The sequence below is a fragment of the Canis lupus genome, chromosome 8, assembly GCF_048164855.1.
Source record: "Canis lupus baileyi chromosome 8, mCanLup2.hap1, whole genome shotgun sequence".
NCBI classification, from domain to species: Eukaryota; Metazoa; Chordata; class Mammalia; order Carnivora; family Canidae; genus Canis; species Canis lupus.
The window spans coordinates 19,789,931-19,808,662 of NC_132845.1; the positions used below are offsets into that span (position 1 = coordinate 19,789,931).

The 18,732-nt window shown below is 34.8% G+C and overlaps 1 protein-coding gene and 1 long non-coding RNA gene across 30 annotated transcripts in view; one reads left to right on the top strand and one right to left on the bottom strand.

The window, feature by feature from the left end:
- ZNF644 (zinc finger protein 644) overlaps positions 1-18,732 on the bottom strand; it is a 175,029-nt gene that overhangs the window by 52,403 nt on the left and 103,894 nt on the right. For 22 of the 27 annotated variants that reach the window (XR_012035047.1, XM_072834439.1, XM_072834424.1 and 19 more), the window contains 2 exons: positions 17,838-17,940; positions 15,313-17,008 (listed from right to left, as the gene is read on the bottom strand). Coding sequence is in view for 21 of the 27 variants with exons in the window: in XM_072834439.1 (XP_072690540.1) it covers positions 16,816-17,008; positions 17,838-17,940 (296 nt within the window). In the remaining 6 variants the exon portion in view is untranslated. Of the gene's footprint in view, positions 1-15,312; positions 17,009-17,837; positions 17,941-18,732 lie in introns of those variants that run through there. The other 5 variants (XR_012035043.1, XR_012035042.1, XR_012035041.1 and 2 more) reach the window with 2 other exon arrangements.
- The window catches only part of LOC140637936 (uncharacterized), a 77,101-nt gene that overhangs the window by 30,587 nt on the left and 27,782 nt on the right, over positions 1-18,732 (top strand). For 2 of the 3 annotated variants that reach the window (XR_012035050.1, XR_012035052.1), the window contains exon 1: positions 7,120-7,486. The exons of the other annotated variant lie outside the window; for it this stretch is intronic. This is a non-coding gene — a long non-coding RNA (uncharacterized lncRNA). Of the gene's footprint in view, positions 1-7,119; positions 7,487-18,732 lie in introns of those variants that run through there. 3 annotated transcript variants of the gene reach the window in all.

The following is an 18,732-nucleotide window of genomic DNA, read 5'->3' on the forward strand; positions in this document are numbered from 1 at the left end:
AGTGGTAACATCCAACACAGGTACAATTGGATACATCACAGTAAAACCTTGGGTTTTTAGATTAAGTTATATATATATATATATATTTTAAAAGATTTTATTTATTTATTCATGAGAGACAGAGAGAGAGAGAGAGGAAGAGACATAGGCAAAAGGAGAAGCAGGCTCCCTGCGAGAAGCCTGATGCGGCACTTGATCCCATGACCCTAGGATCACAACCTGAGCCAAGGGCAGAAGCTCAACCCCTGAGCCACTCAGGCATCTCTGAAGTTATATTCTTTTTTTTTTTTTTTTTTTACGATAGTCACACACACAGAGAGAGAGAGAGGCAGAGATAGGCAGAGGGAGGAGCAGGCTCCACGCACCGAGAGCCCGACGTGGGATTCGATCCCGGGTCTCCAGGATCGCGCCCTGGGCCAAAGGCAGGCGCTAAACTGCTGCGCCACCCAGGGATCCTTAAGTTATATTCTTGATCTTCACAATCCTTGATAATACTTTTCTTTAAACCATTTATATGGGATCCGTGGGTGGCGCAGAATAAAATATGATTTTAGTGATTTCATATTAACATCAGTTCCTTTGAATAGATTAGACCATTCATTGTGAATAAAATTTTAACATTTTTGCAAACTGAATATAATTAAAGCATGGGCTACAGGAAAGTAGAACTACATACTATATACATTACAGTGGGGTATGGGGCGGCAGGGGGAGTGAGGGGCAACAACATAGCTGTGAAAAGCTTGCCTGTTCTTTACACGGAGAGATTAAACTATTTCTGACATAAGGATAACTTCCAAAAAAAAAAAAACCCCAAATAATCAATCAAAAAATTAAATAAGAAACATCACTCCTTTTCGGAATGGTGGTTGACTCCACAACCTCTTTCAACCAGAAAACGCAAAAGCCAATCATAGAACTCCCTTTTCCTTGCCAGCAATTATTTAGGAAAGGGCATGTGAGCCCTGCCAATGAGAATAATGTTTGTCAGCTAGATTGACATTAGTCATTCATATGATGTTTCCTTGTTCTTAAAACTTAAAACTGATTTTGAGGATTTACTATTTTAAATTTTCTAAATCAGTAGTTATTTCAAAAATATAGTGTTTAATTGAATTCCTCTCATCCTAAAGATGATATAAGTGACAAATTAATAATGGATTAATTCTTTGAGTAAATTTTCTAGGAATGTTAAATTAGGATCTAAAGAAAACTCCAATTGGTGAGTTTAAAATCATGTCATTGGGGTTTTTTTCTCTTCTTTGATAAATAGTGCAAGGTCCTTCATTTTTTTTAAATTTTAATTTACCTTCTATTGCCACCACAGATTTGAAAGTAGCAACTGCAGAGGGGACAACACAAAGAAATTGTGTTTATTAGTAATCTGATTCAGCTCAGGGATTCTTTTTTCTTCTCCTGAACTAGAGATCAGGATCAGAAAAGTCTCCTGTAACTCCTTTTCTCTGGACCCCAATCTGGTTCTTGTTTGGCACAGTATAAGCTTCTTGAAGAGAGAGGCAGCCTTGAGCCCCTTATCAATGAACTTAACAAGGAGAGGTAGGAGAGAAAAAGCGAAGCACAAAGAAATCAAAAAGGCTAAAATCTAAAGTTCACATGAGAGAGAGTCCTCTGCCTAGAAGAAAGCACTTTTAACTTTCTGGTTACATGGAAAGCTCCACCTTACAATAAAATGGTTTTGCAAACAGAACCTATTACATTACTGCTCATGAGGAATGAGGGGCTTGGGATAGGGTTATACTCACTCTTGGAAAATGGGAGTGTGCTGCCAACGTGTCTGAGAACTGAAATTTAGAACATACTTTGCTTTGGTCTAATTAAGAGCACAGGCTCTGATGACAGACTGCCTGGATTTTAACTCCAGCTTCACTATTTGCCAGTGAGTAGTGGGGAGAATAAATTCTTTAAGTCTTTTTTTAATTGTAAAAATTGGTATTTTTTAACTTCATTAAATTGCTACGAGAACAAAATAAGATTAATATACGTAAAATATCTGGCACAGTGCCTGGCACATAGCAAGTACTTAATAAATGGTAATTAGTTTAACTATGATTATTACATATAGCTTTGACAGGAGTTTTGCTTTAAAAAGGAAAAATAGAAATGGGTGGTAGCTGGAGAGGATAGTGAGAACTAAAAGTTTATATTAAAAACAATTTTTATAATATGGGAGAAAAAAACAAACATGGAGAGCTAATTTAGCTGGGATTGAGCTTTTGTCAAGAGAGTATGCAAAGTGGGAGAAGGACAAGGGATGAGTGATTACAACAGTGTGATCTTGATGAAAGACTGATGGATATAATTTCAATAGGGAAGTAAGGGAGACCAAGGAGGGTTGGGGAGGTTGAGTCAATAAAAAAATGATATAAGGTCACTGGATTGTGGATGTAAGCTCTTGTGGAGTTGAAGAATTACTAAACTCAGGGTACAAAAGAGTAAAACTGGAAGAGTCAGAAATGGTGATTTTTTTTTTTAAGATTTTATTTATTTATTCATGAGAGAGAGAGAGAGGCAAAGACACAGGCAGAGGGAAAAGCAGGTTCCATGCAAGGAGCCCGATGCAGGACTCGATCCTGGGTCTCCAGGATCACACCCCGGGCCGCAGGCGGCGCTAAACTGCTGTGCCACCAGGGCTGCCCCGAAATGGTGATTTTTTTTAAAGATTTTATTTATTTATTCATGAAAGACACATACAGAGAGAGGCAGAGACACAAGCAGAGAGAAGCAGGCTCCATGCAGGCAGCCTGACGTGGGACTCGATCCTGGGACTCTAGGATCATGCCCTGGGCCAAAGGCGGGCGCCTAACTGCTAAGCCCCCCAGGTGTCCCAGAAATGGTGATTCAGAGTAGGAATACTAGAACTGAGAAAACAAGATGGGGCTGTAATTATGGATACAGACAGCTTCAGTATATAGAGAACTGAAACAGAGTGAAGGATAAATTTGCTAGAAAAATCTTATGATCATGTATCCCTCACAGTGACATAGAGGCATGACCCAGCTCTGTTATTTCTCTCTCTCTCCTCCTTTGTCCCTGGCTTTTCTCCAGCTATAATGGTCCCCTAGCTGTTCCTTCAGCACACCAAGCATGCTCTGCTTCAGGCTCTGTACTTGCTCCCTCAACCCCGTTACACTTTCCCCCAAGATAATTACAGAACTAGCTCCCTAATCTTCTTTGGCAATTTTCTCTATTGTCACTTTCTCATGAACACTGAAATCTGCAAGATTTAGAACATGGGTAGTGTTGCAGAGACAGATCAGGAGCTAAAAATCCTCAAGGCTGTGGCATCTAAGGGAACAGTTAGCTGCAATAAGGATGAGAAGTGAGCAGTCTTGACAGTACAGGCTTCAAAGCTGAGGATTTTAGAAAGGAGAGAGGGAAGAGTCTAGAAGTACCAATGAAGAACAAATGGGATCAGACCTTTCTTTGCTTTGAAAAGTTAAATATGAAATTTATTAAGGATGCTGGTAGATCCTACACAAAGTGAGCCCTAACTGAATCTATTTAACACTAACTCCACACACTTCATTTTGCATGTGTTTTTAGGCAATTCAGAGGATCATCCAAAACACGGGTCATGAGAATAAAATAAAATTTACTGTTGTGCCAGCATTACTATTTAGAGCCCTTTGATTTTAGAATAATTATGTGAGGAATTAACCTCCTTTTACTGCATGGGCCCAAAACCACACAGCAGACTATGTACTTTACTAGAGTTCTCAATCATCAATTAAAAACAGCCACATTAGGGATCCCTGGGTGGCGCAGTGGTTTGGCGCCTGCCTTTGGCCCAGGGCGCGATCCTGGAGACCCGGGATCGAATCCCACATCAGGCTCCTGGTGCATGGAGCCTGCTTCTCCCTCTGCCTGTGTCTCTGCCTCTCTCTCTCTCTCTCTCTCTGTGTGGCTATCATAAATAAATAAAAATTAAAAAATAAATAAATAAAAGTGGGCAAGATTGTTTAAAAAAAAACAAAACACACAGCCACATTAGCTTTAGTTTTAAGGATATTTGCCTCCTGGATCAAAAGAGGAAATACAGCAGTAGCAGATAGAGAAAAATGGATCTTTAAGGCTAAACGTAAGAGAACATGAGTTTCTTCCATCTTCTCAGCGAATGGCTTTAAGTCTTTACTATATTGGCCTCTGGGTGAGAAGTTCTCATAAGCTATGATCTAGAATATTTGGACCTCTCAAAGGGCTTGAACATATTATATAAAATAATAGCAGGGGTCTTGAGAAATCACAATCACATAATATTTTTCACCTTTGGTAAATGTTTTGGTTCTGAAATGGCACCAAAACATACATTTCAAATTAGTAGCATGTTCACTTTGAGGAAAGAGAAATGAGTGACCAATAAATGTCACCTTCTAAGAACAAGTAAAAATTTAAAATGCAGAATATAGCATTTAAATCACAGGGTAAAAAATTTACTCATTTTAATCATCTACTGGGGTGCTTGGCTGGTTCAGTTGGTAGAGCATATGACTCTTGGTCTTGGGGTTGTGGTTCTTGCCCAATGCTGGGTGTAGAGATTATTTTAAAAAGTAAGGTTTTTTTTAAAAAAATCTATGTTTCAGACTAATTTCTTAAAAAAATAAAACCTTCATTTATTTATTTCTATGCATCTTTAATAAAATATGTAATATCTAAAAAAAAAAAAAAAAAAAAAAAAAAATATGTAATATCTAGTAACTCCAGTGAGTAGGAAACTCTGATATTCTAAAAGGACTGACATAATTATAAGTTATATGCAGAAATAAAAAAGATCTGAGGCAGCTAAAAAGAACACTGTTTTGAATATAACTACCAAGTACTATAACGTGATTTCATAATGGCTTAAGAAAATAATATACCACTCCAAATATGAACTTTTCTCCTATTACTCAAAAAGGGGCTTTCATTATGTCTTATTGACTGTGCAACTTACCGAAGTTTGGGGGACTAAGGGACTAAGAAATCACTGGAGAAGTGATCTGGGTGAATTAGGAACGTTATATGTTCACAAAAATTTCTGGATTAGTTTCTGAAGTTTGGATCAAGATCTGAATTGAACATATTCAGGATCCTCTAATCCCTAAAAACTGATATAAAAAAATGTAAAAGTCTTTAACAGTGCTGGGAAAAAAGAGAGTGTATTCTGATTTATCGGAAATTATGAGTAATCCCTGAAAAAAAATAGATGATACATGGAATCTGACTGAAAGAGGAATTCTTAACCCTACCACTGTTCTTCAGTACACAGTGCTTTATGTATCCTTCACACATAGATTATAAAAAGATGTGTACTGAAAGATGGAGGCACCGGGGTGGCTCAGTTAATGGAGTGTCTGACTCTTGGTTTTGGCTCAGGTCATGATCTCAAGGCCATGAGATTGAGCTCTATGATGGGCTCTGCACTCAGCATGAAATCAGCCTGATATTCTCTCTCCCTCTACCCATCCACAACTGCTTGCAGGTGCTATCAATAAATAGATAGATAAATAAATAAAATTTAAAAATCTAAAAAAAATAAAGGAGATTTAATATAATAAAATTTAATAAACATGGAAGTCAAATTTCAGAGGATCAAAACAATAGATTGCTGAATAGGAGGAAGAAAAGCATGCTAAGTTTCTTGTGGTGGTGGAGGGAAGAGACATATATTGATTATAGCAGATGCTAATTAAGGATTAAGTTAATAACGGTTAAAGTTTTAATTTTAAGGGTGAAGAAATTTACAAATAGGTGTGATTTTTCCTTTTCCTCCATTCTCAACACTACTAAACTTTTAGCTTTTTCCAAGCCAGATGACTGCTGAAACTTAGAGGTGACTGGTGTAAATGTGAGACATGGGGCTCTCTTGGGGTCCTGAGAGAAAAGGGAACTGATATGGGACTTTCTTCTCCATGGGTTGAAGCTCAGGAGTTAAGGACTAGAAGGTGGTAGATCCTAGGAAGAACTTGACAATCAGAGATATCTACCCCCCTAGGTAAGCATATTACATCTTTTTCAAGCCCCAAAGGAACTGAATGGGTAGACTGAATCCTCTCTGCCCTGGAGATTACAGAGAGCTGAGAGACATCAGGGATATCCTTCATGTATCTCAGCAAGGAACTGCCACTTCACTTTTCACTAAGTGGAGGACTATTAACATAATAGGATATCCCCATATCCCCAAACAAACAGATCTGAACCCAGTGAACTGAAAAAGAAAAATAACCCATTAAAGGCAGCCCAACAACCAGAGGGGAAATCAGCAAAATAATCAAAACATGTACTCAGTAAAACAGAAATACTAGAGAAGACGAAAATATAAATGAAAATAAATCACAGCATTTAAGGAGATTTAAGGGTGCACACACATAAATTTCCGAAAGCTTAGTAACATTATTTTTGAAACAAAATTTTATTTATTTTTTAAATTTATTTATTCATGAGAGACACAGAGACAGAGAAAGGCAGAGACACAGGCAGAGGGAGAAGCGGCTCCATGCAGGGAGCCTGATGTGGGACTCAATCTCAGGACTCCAGTATCACGCCCTGAGTCAAAGGCAGACACTTAACCGCTGAGCCACCCAGGCATCCCAAAATGTTATTTTGAAACAAAAGTATAAATGATGAATTTAAGAGGTCATTCACTGTAAGTGCAAGAAACAGTTCAAAGTATTAAACATACATAAATGGAAATCATGAGGATGAAGATTTGAAAAATAGGTCAAGAAACAGGGCAGCCCCAGTGGCTCAGTGGCTTATCGCCACCTTCAGTCCCGGGTGTGGTCTTGGAGACCCGGGATAGAGTCCCACATCAGGCTCCCTGCATGGAGCCTGCTTCTCCCTCTGCCTGTGTCTGTGCCTCTCTCTCTCTCTCTCTCTCTCTGTGTGTGTCTCTCATGAATAAGTAAATAAAATTAAAAAAAAAATAGGTCAAGAAACACAAAATGCAGGGAATAGGAATTCTGGAAGGAGAAAAAAATGGGAAAGATCAAACTATCCAACAGATAATAGTAGAAAATTTTACCTGATTTAGAGAAAGCCTGGATTCTGCTAAGTTCTAGGTTGCACTGATGAGAAAACCACACATTTAGGCATGCCTGGCAAAGTTCTAGAACTCTAAAGATAAACAGACAATGGTATAAACATCCAGGCAGAAAGAATTACTTAAAGGAAAAAACAGACTGACAATGAACTAGCCCATCTCTGCTTCCTGAGACAAACAGCATCTGCATTTATTCATCCTGAGAGAAGAGGACTGCCTCTGAGGAGCCTTTACTCAGTAATTTACTATTCACCTTTCAGAGCAAAAGTAAAAAAAACTAAGAAGAGGCCTCAAGATAGAACAAAAGAAATAGAAACACTGGTTAGCCATGTGAAATTAAATATAAATGGATAAGGACAGACTTCTCAGTGTTGTTAAAACTTCTGAAACGGAAGGGAAAGGCAGTAAATTCACTTGAAAGATCTCATTATGAGAGCAGTAAAGAAGGCAAGTATATTCATTCTAAAGAGGGACAGGGAATTTTGCTCTGTCAGTTATCAGAACATAGCCTAAAAAGCCCCTGTAATCAAGTAAGTATGGTATTTATTTAGTACAGACTTAGAAAAAAGACTAAAAACAAAACAGGTGAACAGAATAGAGATTCCAGATGCAGATTCCAAGTTGAGATTTGATATGTGACAAAAGTAATAGGTTCAATTCTTTGGACAAAGAACAGTATAATAAATTGGTGTTGGGATAGCTATCTATCCATTTTGGAAGAAGAGAGAAACAGACTCTTACACTGTACCATAAGCAAAAACAAACTTTAAGAGGATTAAAGACAGTTTAAATTAGATTAAAGTCTTACTCCATTTCAGTTGCTGTGAAAAAACACACACCATATACTGGGTAGTTTATAAACAAACAAGAAACAATTATTGCTCACAAGTCTGGAGGCTAGAAGTCCAAGATCAGGATGTTAGCATGGCCAGATTTTAGTGAAGACCCTCTTACAGGTCACAGATTATCTTTCAAGTGGTGAAAGCAGTTAGAAATCTTTTTGTAAAAGTGCTAATCTTATTCATGAGGGCCCTACCCTCATGACCTAACCAGCCTCAAAGTCTGCCTATTCATACCATCACCTTTGGTGGTTAGGATTTCAATATAAGAATTTGGCAGTACGGGTGGGTGGGTGGGATGAGGGAAACAACACAAAATAGAGACCACAACAATGACTTAATTTGAAAAAATATATATATATGCAGGGCAGCCTGGGTGACTCAGTGGTTTAGCGCCTCCTTTGGTCCAGGGCGTGATCCAGGAGACCTGGGATTGAGTCCCACATCCGGCTCCCTGCATGGAGGGAGCCTGATTCTCTCTCTGCCTGTGTCGCTGCCCCCACCCCTCTCTCTAAGAACAAATAAATATTTTTTAAAAAAGAAAAAAATATATATTCCAAGAAAATCTAGAAACTGTAATACTTAAAGATTTTTCTTAGTCCTATAAATATATATATTCTGAAAAAAAATATATATATTCTGTTAACTTTATATATATAAAAACTATATAAATGCTTTATTAAAAAATGCTTTATTAATATTAGTGTATATATAAAAACTTTATATATATAAAATTAACAAAGAATACTCAATTCAATTAAGATAGGAAAGGAAAAGAAATATTAAGAAAATATAATACATATAAAGCACAAGATAATATGGACAGAGTAAGTATAAACATATACAGAAGCACAGAAATATGAATGGTTATATTGACTTATTCATCTCAAACTAGGTGAAATAAGAAAATCAAACTAGAGGTCATTGACAAAAGGAAAACCTAAGATGACACTAGAAAGGAGAGGGAAAAAGCATATCAGGTAAATAATAAAAATAAAAAATAGGGCTTTTTTGGGGTTGCTTTTATTGAATCCAAGTAGATTTAATAGTCATCATGAACCTTTATATACTCAAGAACACTGACTGGAAGTATAGAAACAAAAACTGAGGATGAAGAGAAACAGACACAGTAGCAGTCATACTGGGATCCTAACATACCTTTCACAGAATCACAGAATCTGGCAGGTGGAGTAAACGACATATGAGTAAGATACAATTTAAATGGCATCACTTAAATAATCCTTTAATTGTGGAATGCAGAAAAATAGAACTGATGAAAATAATACCAAGTGCAAGTTCTTGAAAAGACTAACAAAAACAAATAAAACCTTTAGTAAGTTTAATTAAGGAAAAAAGCTAAGCTTGAAATAAACATTAGTAATATGATGAAACAATGACAGATACAGAGATTAAACAACGTATGAGAGAATACTACATGTAAATTATTCCAAAATTTTAGGAAATCTAGAATAAATAGGTACTCTTCTAGGAAAATGTAACCAAACCTGGCTCAGAGAGGAAAAAAAAAAATCCAACAATCTATGTATAAAAGAAATAGTAAAAGTAATCAAAAGATATCTCTCTTAAAGGTAACAGACTCAAGGGTTTATGGACGAGTACTATCAAATCTTTAAGAAACCAAAATTATCCATGTTAAGAAAATTCTTTCAGAGACTAGGCAAATTTAAACTTCCCAACTCATTTTATAAGGTTAGCATAACTTGGGTACCAAATTCAGACAAATACAGCTGAAAAAAAGTAAAGTCCAGTATCACTAACAGACATTAAAAATTTCTTTAATGAAATAGAAGCAAATTAAGTTCACCATATGAATCAAAGAATCAAGATCAAGGAGACATTTAAGGATGGTTCGATATTTAAAAGCCTATTAATGTTTTTTACTAACATCAACAGATTAAACAAGAAAAATCACATGCAAATCTCAACAGAAGCTAAAGAAATGTTAGCATTGAGAGTCCATTTTTTATTTAAAAGAAAATAAAAAACTCTTATCCAATAACACATAAAATCTCTTTAACTAAATAAACTGTCTACAAGCAACTCCCAACAAACTATATTTAATGATGAAACAAAAGTATCTCCATGACAATCAGGAATAAGACAGGAATACAAGCTATCACCACTAATAATCAATATTGTACTGGAGAACCTTGATAATATAAGAACACAAGAAAAAGACTAAGTATAAACATTGGAAATCAAGAGATAAATATCACAATTTGCAGATGGTACGAAATGGCTACAGAAATTTTAAAAAAAATTAACTGAAAAAATACTAGAATAAGGGTTCAGCTATGGGAGGATATATATGACTGCCACACAGAAAATCAGTAGTTTCCCTTTATATCAGCAACATTCAACTAAAAATTTTGGGGGAAAATCACAATAGCAACAAAAACATACAGAAACAAATTTTCTTTTTTAAAGATTTTATTCATTTATTTGGGAGAGAAAGAGAGAGAGAGAGAGAGAGAGCACAGAAGGAGTGGCAAGCAGAGGGAGAGGGAGAAGCAAGCTCCCCATAAAGCATGGGGACTGATGTGGGGCTCCATCCCAGGGCCCTGGGATCATGATCTGAGCAGGCAGATGCTTAACTGCCTGAGCCACCCAGGTGCTCCTAGAAACAAATTTTAAGTATGCAATTCTTTATAAAGAAAACAATAGGACTTTCCTGTAAGACATGAAGATAAATGGAAAAATATGCCATATTTCTAAAAATACCAATTTTCTAAAAAAGACTCATATTTTCCCATTTTCCACAAATTACTTTATAAATTCGATATCGTTCTGAGTTCAAACAGAATTTGACAAACTAATTTTTTTTTACAAACTAATTCTAAAATACATTTGGAAGAGCAAAACATTTAATATATTATTTCACTCATATGTGGAATTAAGAAACAAAACAACTGAGGGAAAGGGAAAAAAAAAAAGGAGAGAGAAGCAAACCAAGAAACCTACTCAAAACTATAGAGAACAAAATGATAGTTACCAGAGGGGAGGGGAGTGAGAGGATGGATTAAATAGGTGGTAGGGATTAAGAAACACACTTGTGAAAAGCACCAAATGCTGGATGTAAGTGTTTAACCACAATACTGTACACCTGAAACTAATATAACACTGTATGTTAACTAACTGGAATTTAAATAAAAACTAAAAAAAAAAAAAAAAAATCAAAATTTATTTTTAAGAAAATACCTATAAAGTATTTACATTTGCTTTAAAATAATGGCTTATTCATTTAATCATTCAGTGAATATTGACTGGATGCACACTGTGTATCAGAATTATTTTTTTAAAAGATTTTGAGAGAGAGAGAATGTGCATGAGAGGGAGGAGCAGCAGAGGGAGAGGGACAAGCTGACTCCATGCTGAGCTCACAGGGCTTGATTCCACAATCCTGATCATGACCTGAGCCAAAACCCAGAGTTGGACACGTTAACCCACTTGAGCCACTTAGGTGCCCCTAGAACTCTTAGGAAAATAGAATAGAAAAAAAACCACACAAAAATCCTCTTTCCCAGAAATTTATATAAGGGCTTTTTTTTTTTTTTTTTAAGATTTTATTTATTTATTAATGAGACACACGGGGGAGCGGGGGAGGGCAGACAGGTAGAGGGAGAAGCAGGCTCCATGCAGGGAGCCCAATGTGGGACTCCATCCTGAGTCTCCAGGACCAGGACCTGGGCTGAAGGCGGTGCTAAACTGCTGAGCCACCTGGGCTGCCCTATATAAGGACTTCTGATTCTGATAATGGTAGGCTACAAAATCTCAATTTCCCTCCCTGAGGTCAACTAAAAACGTTGGATTAAAAAAAACAAAAGCATCATATAAGCAACAAAGAAATAGCAAGATAGTAAAGAATTATCTAGTCAAATTAAGTGAAGATAAGAAACCCTGTGGGGCCACCCAGTAACAAAGCCTTTTATTTTTGCCCAGAGGACATGTCCTATCTGGAAGAAATAGCTATGAAAGTAAGTTGCAATTTTGATGGCTGCATGGCTGCACGGAGCTCATAGAACAAAATTATATTCACAACATAAAAGGTGAACCAGAGGTATATGAACTTTCCCATGATCTAGCTCTTATAGAGAACCTGACTTTGGGTCATCTGGTAGACCAGGAAAATACAAATCTTGAAATTGGGTTTAAGGTGTTCTAAACTGGTAGAACTCCTACTCAGCTGGCAGAAGTAAATGAAAATTCTATGGGAAAGATACTATCCTAGGCTTCAGAACAGTTCTAGAATTGTTTCCAAATATAATGTCTAGCATACTGTTAAACACCTAGGCACATAAGAAAAGCAGATACTATGAACAAGAAACAGGAAAAGCAACTATCAATAAGCTCAAACCCAGAGTTATTTGGAATTATCAGAAGGAGAATATGTAAATAACTATGTAGGCCACATTCAAGGAAATAACAGCCACATAGGCTACTAGAAACAATAAAAAGCATATCTGAAAAAGAACCAACAGAAATTTTAGATCTGAAAAATATTACAATCAAAATTAAGACTTCAGTAAATAGGGTTTAGTAGTAGCTGAGAAAATGACTAAATTGGAAGATGGGTCAGAAGAAATTACCTGAAATGTAGCACCAAGATAGAAAACTGAGAATAAATAGTAAAAAACCTAGAGAACACAATGAGAAGGATTTAATATACATTTAGTTCCAAAAGAGAGAATGAGGCAGAAGAAATAAATAGCTGCGAGACAATAGCTAGGAAACTTCTAATACCCAGCAGAGACCCCAATTGACAATAATAAAAAAGGAATTCCCATCCATATAGTAAAACTTTAGAAAACTACATAAAATCAAATAAATATATTAAAAGTATCAGAAAATACAGAACAGCTTGTTTTAAAATGGGCATCAGCTGTACTTGCAGGAATAATGAGATGACTTATGGCTGGGGGCCCCAAAATAGCTTCAGGATGGGAGCTGGTCACTGAAACAACCAAGGCATGATGAGAAGACTGCAACTTTTAGCACCTCTCTCCACCATCCCCTACCTTGGCCCTGCTAAGACCTTCAGGGACTTGAGATTGAATTTAATCACCAATGTCCAATGATTTAATCAATCATGCTATGTAACAAAATTTCCATAATGACTTATAAGCAATGGGGTTCAAAGAACTTCCAGGTTGGTAAACATATGAAGATGCTGGGAAGATGATACACTCGAGAGGACAGGGAAGCTCCATGCCACCGTCTCTCCTGCATACCTTGCAATCTCTTTCCATTGGTTTGTTCCTGAATTATGTCATTCATTCATTCATTTTTAAAGATTTTATTTATTCATTTGAGAGAGAATGCAAGGGGTGGGAGAGAGAAGCAGAGGCAGACAGGGACAAGCATGCTAAGTGCAGAGCCTGATGTGGGGCTCGATCACATGACCCTGAGATTATGATCTGAGCCAAACTCAAGAGTTGGATGCTCAACCAACTGATCCACCCCAGCACCCCCTTAGTTATGTCCTTTATAACAAACTTGCAAAGTCAAGGATCTTCCTGAGTTCTGTAGGCTCTTCTATCAAATTATTGAGTTTGAAGAGGGTGTTGTGGGAACCCCCAATTTACAGCCAGCTGGTCAGAAGTACAAATGACCTGATACTTGAGACTGGCATCCTGAGGTGTAGGCAGTCTTATGAGACTGAGTTCTTTAGCCCAAGGAGTCTGCTGCTAAGTCTAGGCAGTTAATGTCAAAATTGAATCCAATTCCTAGATACCCAGATGATGTCTGGAGAATCAGAGAATTGGTTGTTGGTATTGGAAAATGCTCCAGATCTAGTATTCAAAGGTTAGGCTACACAATGCACCACTCAAATTTAAAACTGGGAAAGTAGTATATATTGTAATACACACAATCTCAAGTACTTTGAAACAATAAAAGAAATATAACAAGCTGTTAAAAGTAAATATCTTTGAGTGATTATACCAAGATAATGTCCTCTATTTTTTCATCGTAATACTTCCAAAATGAGCATATATTAAACTTTTTTAGTGAGAAAAAATATCAAAGCCATCCTTTAGACTAATGTTCTAACTGTACAGTTCCTGAGAGGTCATATGTATGTCCCTAAAAAAAAGTCTATTATATGACTACTGAAAAACTATCATCTCCTTAACCCATAATTAAATGTGAAATCCGAAATAGAGATATTAGCTACACCAATGTTCTAATACATTCTCTCCTTTTTTTAAAAAAAGATTTTATTAATTTATTTATTTGACAAAGAAAGAGCATGTGTGCACACACAAGTAGACAAAGTGGCAGAGAAGCAGGTTCCCTGCTGAGAAAAGAGTTCAATGTAGAGCTCAATCCTAGAAGCCTGGCATTGTGACCTGAGCCACCCCGGTTCGAATATATTCTAAAGAAGCATAGTAGAAAATATTACTTTTAGAGAAGTTTCACTTTTTTGTCTTCATGCTGTTAAATACATAACACTTTTAATCAGATTTTTAAAAAAAGAAAGAAAACTCTAATACTAAAAAAGCTCAAATATTTTAGTAATTATAAAAAAAAAGGAATTAAAAGAAAACTAGGCCATATTCAATATTGAATTAGACCATACTTTGCTACCACGTAACTTGAGACAATATAATTTCTTTTCTTGTGGAAGCCAAATGAAAATGTTTTAACTTGCTAGTTGTCAAAAGACAAACTCTGCTTCCAAAAGAATTTTTAATTTGGAAACCCAAATATCTTTTCCATGAAAAATGTTTTTTGTTTTAACTTCCCAGGAATCCCTCTAGCTTAATGTTTTTAATTCAAATTACCCTATTTAATTCTTTTCATATGTAGAAAAAGAAATGGTTTTAAATAGCTTAACATAAAAAATTTAATCTAGGTTTGCTTATAAAATCAAACTACCTAGTTTACTTGTATTCTTACAATTTGATAGTTTGCTTAATAAAAATCACAGAATTATAAAAATTAGAGCTGAAAGGGGCTCTAGTGATTGCTAGTCTTTCCCCCAAAACCCTAATTTTTTTAAATTTCTGAATTCTACTTGCTATATATCTTCCAATTTAAAAAATATATTCATTTATAACTATTGATGAAATGTTCAGTAAGAGACAACTAGTATATAGAGACTTGGTATAATTTGAGTCAGAAGTACAGAATTTGAAATTTTAGTGTCATCTTTATAGAGAAATACACAGTTTCTATTAAGCATTTCAAAAAATAAAAATAACTTAGAAGTACTTTCCCCCTATTTAGTACCCCAGAGATCAGGAGGCCCTTGGTTGAGAATGATCCATCTAATCCAACATCCTAATTTCACATATAAGGTATGTGAATAAAGGAACTTGCTAAGTACAAACTTTCTGAATAAAATAAAACAACCTCAAGTGGACTATTTCCACCATTGAAAATAAGAAATGCTTCACAATATAGACATGATAATTTTCTTTAAGTTTTTTTTTTATTTAGAGATTTTTTCTGGTAAGGAGATATACCATAGGAAAGCAATTTCACTGGCAGTGAGGTATGTATATACTCTACCAAAATACTCCTTATTTTAACTGTTTTTAACTTTATTTACATACGAAGAAAATTATCAATGCATATCCTTGTTTCAACTATAGTATTAGCCATACTACATGAAATAAAATGAAATGGTGCTTGCATACAAAAACTGTTATTTGTAAAGGAATCTGATTGCAGTTAAAAGAAATAATTTGTTTTTGGAAAGAGTTTAAAAGAATCACAATTTATCATGACCAAGACATCTGCACCATATTTTCCATTCCTCACAGCACATTTATTTCAGTAATTCCGTTATGTCGGTTCTTAGCATGAGCATAGTGTTACACGATTTTCGTACATATAATCACATCCAAAACAAGTTCTAAAATTTAAATTGTAAACATTCTCATCATATGTAGAAATATTTCAATTGGTGTATTAAGTTTTGCTAACTGATCAAATTTGGAATATAAATGAGAAAGCCTATTCTAAGTTGTGTAGTGAGCATTGTTTATTAATTACATTTCTACAATGTTAAATAAAGTAAGAGGCAAACCTGTCCTGTAAGCATGTCAAAATTTAGGTAAAACATTAAAAAGAAACAAATCTGTTAACAAAAGGATGTCTTGCAATAAAGAACATTAGATTTTTTAAATCTATTATGATACAAAAATGTAAAGGGTAAATAGCATCTTTGTTGACAAAGTAGGAGGTAGCATGGATGCACCACTTTATTGTCTGAGAAATGCAACTGGAGTAAAGAATATTTCCTTACCACAAATAATTTCCAGGACTATGTACATATTTCTTTTAGAAATACTTGTTTAAACAAATCTCCCTCCACTTTTTAGTATAAAAAAAACCGTTCCATGTGATTTTAAAAAAACACTTACACATCTAGATAGAATAGTACTCTGCCCTATTTGAGTGAACAGTCTCAAACTATGAAGTACATGATATTTAATGCCCTAAGTTGAGTAAATTTAGTTTAGCGATTCCTGGTATTATACAAAACACTAAATACATACAAACAAAATATAATATCTTATTTTTCAATGCAAGTCTTGTGGGGAATAAACAGAACCTTGATTCCGGTAACACTGCAGAAAATGTAATTTTCCAGTAAGTCTGTCTTTAAGTTATCCATGTGCAACAGTTTATTAATGACTGCTTACATGTACTGATCTTTCATTGAGTGAACACAGTTAACTGACAAAGCTTAGTAAACCTTGAAAACACATATTCCATCCTATATAAAATATATAGACTACTTACTGTTTGAAGTACTCAGTTTGCTCTGATGTCACTGTAATTCATTTTTCCCCATTTTCCTGCTTTAGTATTTATAAACGGATAATTTAACGTGGCTTTAAAAAAAAAAGACAAAGAATTTCAAATTTACATCCAATTTAAATTTGCTATTTAAAAGGTTTCCTTGTTCTATGAAGCTGCTTCTGCCATTAGTAGAGAAAATGAAGTTTCTGTAATGGAGGCAGGCTTTTTAAGTAGTGACGTGACTTCCACCATGCCAGCTCCAGTCCGTGGAAGATTAGCGTTTACAATGTGTCGTTGTAAGTGCTTAATCCAGTCTTCCTGAACAGACAACGGTCCACGAAAGACTAGGCCACAAAACCTACAGAAGAAGTTGATAACAGTTCTCTTAACATGACCAATTCCCTTTATTTAAAACCAATTCAAAAAATAAATAAATAAAACCAATTCAAATAAAATCCATAAACTAAGAAGTAGAACTTTATCGTATCTTGGAGATACTATCATATACAGGAGTACTTGACAACAGTTTTAAAACACATACAGAGTCAAAATGATTTCATGTAATATAAAACTGCCAATTCATATGTTTAACAGCTATATTATCTATAGTAATATTTGTAAAGGTGGGAACATTATTATTAAATTAAAATTAAATTAAAAGATCTTAATACCTATGTATGTCAATACGTTTAAAACAAGTATAATTCCAAATGTAGCATTCTTTTCTACAGACCCTTCCCCAATTCAGAATTCCTTAAACTGCATGAGGATGAGTATAGAAGGGGGTGGGAATGAGTTTGTATAGCTATACTTAGAAGTATGAGTGGAGAGAAGTTCCCAAGCAACAGAAACTCAAGACAAATTAAAAAAGAAAAAAAAACCAATCAAATTAAATCAAACAAAGCAAATAAATAAAACACCAGCACCATAACAAAAAATTACTTTCATAAATCACAGTATCATTGAAATTTTGAGGTAATATAAAAAATTTATTCATCAGTTGTTGAAATACAGTGTATTATGAAGTAAGATTTTAAGATGGTCTCCAAAAGTTCATTTATAACTTGATTGTTGAGAATGCACCTTCTGCCACAAATTAAAAATACCAAATTAAAAATCCCAAATTAGTTAATATATCTCAAAGCAAAATCTGAAGAAACTGGAGATTTGGCAATAAAAGCATATACCTGCATCGGAGAATGTAAACCTCGTCAGCACCATGAGGTAATGTTAGCATTTTCTTCTTGCTTCCAGATCTTGACCTTGATTTCTTTTGCTTACAATCTAAGGCTAAAAAAGGGAAGAGAAAGACTTAACATTTCATATATATTCCAAAATATAAATATATACTTCTAGAGAAGTCAGACCATATAAATTAAATTTTAAATTTTAAAAAGTCTATATTCATTTGAATTCCCTGAAGCATGCACTAACTTGCAGCTGGGTCTTTAACAACAGTAATATCATCTGTATACATTCTTCCTATACTACTTTTCAAATAATGCTTTATCATATATAGCAAACTAGAACTGAGAAAATTAACTAAACTCAAAATTACTATATTGGCCAATTATTACAATGGCAATCTTTCCTTTTATGATCATAAGTACATTGTTTTCATATCTAATCAATCTTATTTCCAGGAAAACTAAAACCTTTTATTTAAGATCATTAAGTTTCCATTTGATTACTATTCCATTAAGTAGGTCTCACATGTTTTGAAAACTTAGTAAAGAGTCATAATAAAAGCTCAATGGGAAATCAATTTTATAGCAAATACTAATAAATAGCTCTTAAAATTATATGTAGGCCCTACATTTGGAAGGGCAAAAAAAGCTCAACTCTCATTTTTTAACTCAACCTGTATTGCATATACAATAATACATTTTATTTTACTAAGAAATTAATAGAAATCCAGATCATCTCACGTAAATTTACAAATGGACCAGAAACATAATTCTAATTATTCTTCACATTTTTAAATTTTACATGATCTCTTAGAACTTATTTTTTAAATCTGATTAAAAAGGGGAAAATTTTTTATACTAAAGTGCATCAAAATTTTAGTGCTGTTCTTGAAAT